Source organism: Epargyreus clarus, unplaced genomic scaffold (genome assembly GCF_041222505.1).
Source record: "Epargyreus clarus isolate Ecla_fem2 unplaced genomic scaffold, WU_Ecla_fem_2.2 ptg000015l, whole genome shotgun sequence".
Taxonomy (NCBI): Eukaryota; Metazoa; Arthropoda; class Insecta; order Lepidoptera; family Hesperiidae; genus Epargyreus; species Epargyreus clarus.
The window spans coordinates 7,885,292-7,889,864 of record NW_027332223.1 but is presented as its reverse complement, the minus strand read 5'-3'; the positions used below and the strand labels follow the sequence as shown (position 1 = coordinate 7,889,864).

The 4,573-nt window shown below is 40.1% G+C and overlaps 1 protein-coding gene across 1 annotated transcript; it reads right to left on the bottom strand.

Annotated features, from left to right (window-relative positions):
• Positions 1-1,560: 1,560 nt before the first annotated feature.
• LOC140748233 (uncharacterized) lies at positions 1,561-3,656 on the bottom strand. The gene is made up of 2 exons (XM_073080999.1): positions 3,325-3,656; positions 1,561-3,049 (listed from the first exon to the last, which is right to left on the bottom strand). Exons 1-2 carry the CDS (start codon positions 3,491-3,493, stop codon positions 2,091-2,093), a joined length of 1,128 nt encoding a protein of 375 aa, XP_072937100.1. The 5' UTR covers positions 3,494-3,656; the 3' UTR covers positions 1,561-2,090.
• Positions 3,657-4,573: the final 917 nt, after the last annotated feature.

Sequence of the window (4,573 nt, the reverse complement as noted above, 5' to 3'; positions counted from 1 at the left end):
CATTTCGATTTAAAATGTTATTCAATATCAATATCTTAACTTTTGAGAATCGTGCACTTGCGTGACAGGGTTATAGGTTAATGCGGTGCAGATCCTTATCTTATTTGACAACTTTCTTATTAGCAGGGACTCGAAACATTGGCTTACAATCATGACATTATTTAGATCGCAAACCATTTATGACCGTTGTGCAATAGAACGTACCTTTATTACTATAATTAACTGCATTAATGGTATATATATTACTTGCGTTAGTAGTAGTAGTAAATTCATTAGGATGAATGTAAGAGACAGACAAGACTGTTATACATTGAATCAGAATAAGGGACATTCATTTGAATGGATGTTTATGAATTGATTTGATTTGTATTTAAGTTTATCTGTATACACTTTAAACAAATTGTTTACTTCCTCAATAGTTCTATACAAACTATAATGGAGCTTACAATCTCTCTACTATCCACTGTAGGTGATGATTGTGATGACAAGTCTAATTCAATTGACGTTTACCTACTAATTAAAATAAACTACGAAGTAATGAAAGCTGTTTTACATACTCAAGTAAGAAATATAATTGAAACAGTCAAATAATATATATTCAGTAGTAATTCATAATTAGTTTTATTTAAAGTTTCTGGAGTTATTAATTTTATTTAACGTATTGGACTAATTGAGAAAGTTGCATTTTGATTATTCATAATATTCATCGTCTTAAAATTTTACCGTCAGTATAACGATTTGGGCCCTGGCATTGGTGTCTTGTGTATAAATCCACAACTCTATACAGGAAAGTATGGAAAATTCGATCCACCAGTATAAAAAGACACTGCGCTTACGCATACCTAAGTAATGACTTAGAGACAATTAAATGCTACATTTTGTACCTACTGCCATTAAATTTAAAATCAATTGAACATAACACTTTTAGATTTTATCAATTTAACGAACAACGCTGTTAATTAAAGAGACCAATTTATTCATAAGTACTAAGTACAGCATGGGTAAACATGAGAATATTTCCAGGAAATTTGAGATGGTCTCGTTTGTCAATGTTGGTTAGAGAAAGTTGACATTAAGATATTGGCTAAGTGGGTGGATCAATGTAAGCTATGACCATAGTCTATAGCAAAAAATCAGATGAAATAAGCAGAGATCGTGAGTGAAGCCATCAAAGCAAATACCAACTTGTGTGTGCAAGGAATGATTCTTTGTTTGTGAAAGCAGTGACTAATAAACAATGATGTTAATCGAAAGCACTCACTAATTGTATGTAGACAAATATTTGCCATTGTGATCGGTCTTTTCCATTCGTAAATATCGATGAAAGTTCGATCCATTTAAATGAGCTGGGTGCCGTAGTTAAGTCTGTCGTATGTGACACCCTTTTATTGAGGTATTTTAAATACTATATCCGTATTTAGTTATTTATTTTTAAATCTTTGCTGTCTGTTAGAAGATATTTTTTCTTCTGCTTTTTAACGGGATTTTACAAAAGCGACAATTTGTACCATATGTGTTCTTAGTCACTTCTGAAAGGAATTAAATAATAAATACAATGTATAATTTTAGGCAATGTTTTATTTTTGCGCGTGGAGGTAACAGAAAGGAACGCAAATCATTATATTAATTTTAACTTTACAGCCTCTTGTGTAGGTACTATTTGAATAGGTATACCTTCTTAAATAATAGCGTCTAATGACATCATACATATTGTTATAACTTTCAAAGAATATATTAATTGTTTATATTTAAGGCACTTTGTACATGGCTTAAGATATGAATATAGGTAAATATAAGTGTATAACACTCGGCAAATGCCACATGACTAGGTATGTCGCAGCCAGCGACTGAAAATATCTACAAAATAACTTAACCTAAAGTAAACTTATAACTAGATTTTGTATTTTACATTGGTCCTTTTACATCAATACTTATCAACTAAATTACAACATATGCACACACATTTTCTTGCTTATAAACTTTACTTTGAATAATTTAATTTTAAATAATGATTATCGTACTGACGTAGCGAATGTTAGTAATTTTACATCTAATTCGAGATCGAATGTACACTGTGGTGGTCAGTCTTCTTAATAAGCATGAACTGTAGCGGGAGGTAAGGCCTGCTGCGCGTGCGTCGCCTGCATTGCTTCCGGCCGGTACTCGTAGGGAGAGGAGCCGGGGACTCCGCATCCGCCTTCCAGGTGCTTGCTCAGCAAGGACATGCGGGAAAATGTTTTCCCACAACCCGAGCACGAGTACTTTTTGACGTCCGAGTGCGTTTGTAAGTGTGCGCGCAAGTTTGACCTGTCGGCGAAGGCACGGCGGCAATGATGGCACGAGAAGGGTTTTTCGCCCGTGTGAGTACGAATGTGCCCCTGCAACAACCAAGGCCTCGAAAAGGCTTTGCCGCACAAGTGACATTTGCACGGTAACGTATGCGTCCGGATATGCATTTTCAGTGCTCCCAGCGACGTATAGATCTTGGCGCAATATTTACAGCTAAACGATTTTCGCGCTAGACTACCTTCGGCCGCAGCGCAGTGGTACTGTTGGTGTTTCGAAAGCCCGGAGTATGTAGAGTAAGACTTAGCACAATCTGGGCATTGGTAACGAGGACGGCGGGGTGCCGACACGGAAACTCCAGAGTCAGACGACACTGAACCGGGTGACCTCAAGTCTTCAGGGCAAGGTGGTGGAGAGCAAGACGAGGGTGGCGACGCGGGCGAGTAATGCGCATATAACTGTGGATGCGCAGGAGGTGAAAGCGCGGGAGCAGCCGGGTAGAGTTCTTCTAACGGGTAGTTTGCGTAGAGCGTAGGCAAATAGGCGTACTGTGGTGTAGGACGGGCGAGTTCAGTCGGAGCAGGCTCGAGTCGTGCCCGGCAAGCGGCCAAGTAATCGAGTTGCTGCTGTGGCCACTCACGGGGCTCCATCTTCACTGCTGCGGCAGCCATTGGGGATGATGCTTTGCTAGGATAATTCCCAGTCTTTGAAAGGTCTTCCGGTTTTGTACTTAAATTTTCTGGTTCATCATTTTCTGTGTCACCTGTTAACAAATTGAAAATTGGATTTAGAATTATAAAATCTCGGTCACTTTACTACTAATATATTTTTACTATGATTCTGGGACCTAACGTTTCTATTATCATTATTATCAATTAAAGTAATTATTGTTTATAATTTAATATTATTTAAAGTTAAATTAACATCTCTGACAATGTCAGGCAAATATGTCTGAAATTGGATAATTAGCCAACAGTATATTTTAAGTAAAATTTAGTTGATACTAAAATTTTAAATATAACATTATTTAACACTTACAATTATAATCATAGTAGAGTCGTGTAGCCAGGTGGGCGGGGTGAGGCGGTGTGGTGGGCGGTGTCGCAGGCCGCTCCTCCCGCACCAACACCGGCCGCTTCTTTAGCGGACAGTGCGCATATTTCTTCGTCATCAACGCACGAGTCGTCTGAGAATCTTCCACAAGCATCTTGCACTTTTTTCACAATCACTAAATTAAACGTCTTTTAATGTGAATCAACGTAATCGTATCACAAGTTCACTACGTGTAACAGTCCAATCATCACAAAGTTGCGTCGGAGTCGTAAGCCGGTGTGGTGTTCGGGCGCTCAACGTACGCATGCGCTCGTCGGCGTCCGGAAACTGAGTGTGGTGCGGTGAGGGAAGGCCGCGGTTTATAAGCGCTCCCCGTCGGCTGCGGCCAGGTGGCGGCGGGTAGGCCGCGCACGTGCGCCGTACCCAATCGGCGGAGGGCGCGGGGCCGGCCAATGGGGCGCGGCGCGGTGCGGGGCGGCGGCGGCACCTGCGCCTCCGCACCCGGCCGCATCGCTCCACACCACTCCGCAGTGCGATATGCCCAGCTTCACCACTGTTCCGGTACAGCCAGGCGAATGGCTCAGCCCGCGATCTAATTTTTTGCGCAACTTTTGGGGTTAAGCACCTTTGAACTGAGCCATGCGTCTTTGTGAAACGGTTCTGTCAGCATTATAATAACTGCGATCGAGCCGTCGCATTTATTATTAAATCTGAACCCCATTCAGTATTTTTATCGTTCTTTGTTGTTAGCGAGGTAAAAAATTCAATCGCTAACGAACATGCATATTTGTAGTCCCTTTTGCAGTGGTAACGTAATTGTACGCAGGTAGAGATATCCAACAATTACTGAGTACGTTTAAATACCATAGGTATCTCTAAACATGAAATAGAAACCCCAGTTTCGAATTATGTCGCACTTCGTTCTAGTTAACATAAAAGGTATGTCACATGAGACTGCTATGATGACACATGAACTTTGCCTAGGCGCAGTAGCAAAACAGGACGATATTGCTTGATTGACCTTGTGCTCATTACGCTAGTTTCATCTTCCTTTAAAGTCACTCACTAATCAATACATACTGAGCCTACATATATCTAGGTACTTTATTATTGTTAGATAAGTAAGTAGTATCTGCATTTTCAATCTCATTTGTGATATACAACCTGGTATCTATCCGAATTAAAGCGTTCTACAGTAGTTACCAAGTTCTTTCAGTGTATAGATAGCCATGAG

What these genes read in the sequence shown, in the direction of transcription:
- LOC140748233 (XM_073080999.1), bottom strand. Translation starts at nt 3,493, where the DNA reads ATGCTTGTGGAAGATTCTCAGACGACTCGTGCGTTGATGACGAAGAAA. An exon ending in ACTCTACTATGATTATAATT is followed by an intron (nt 3,050 to 3,324) that starts GTAAGTGTTAAA and finishes ATTTGTTAACAG; the next exon opens with GTGACACAGAAAATGATGAA.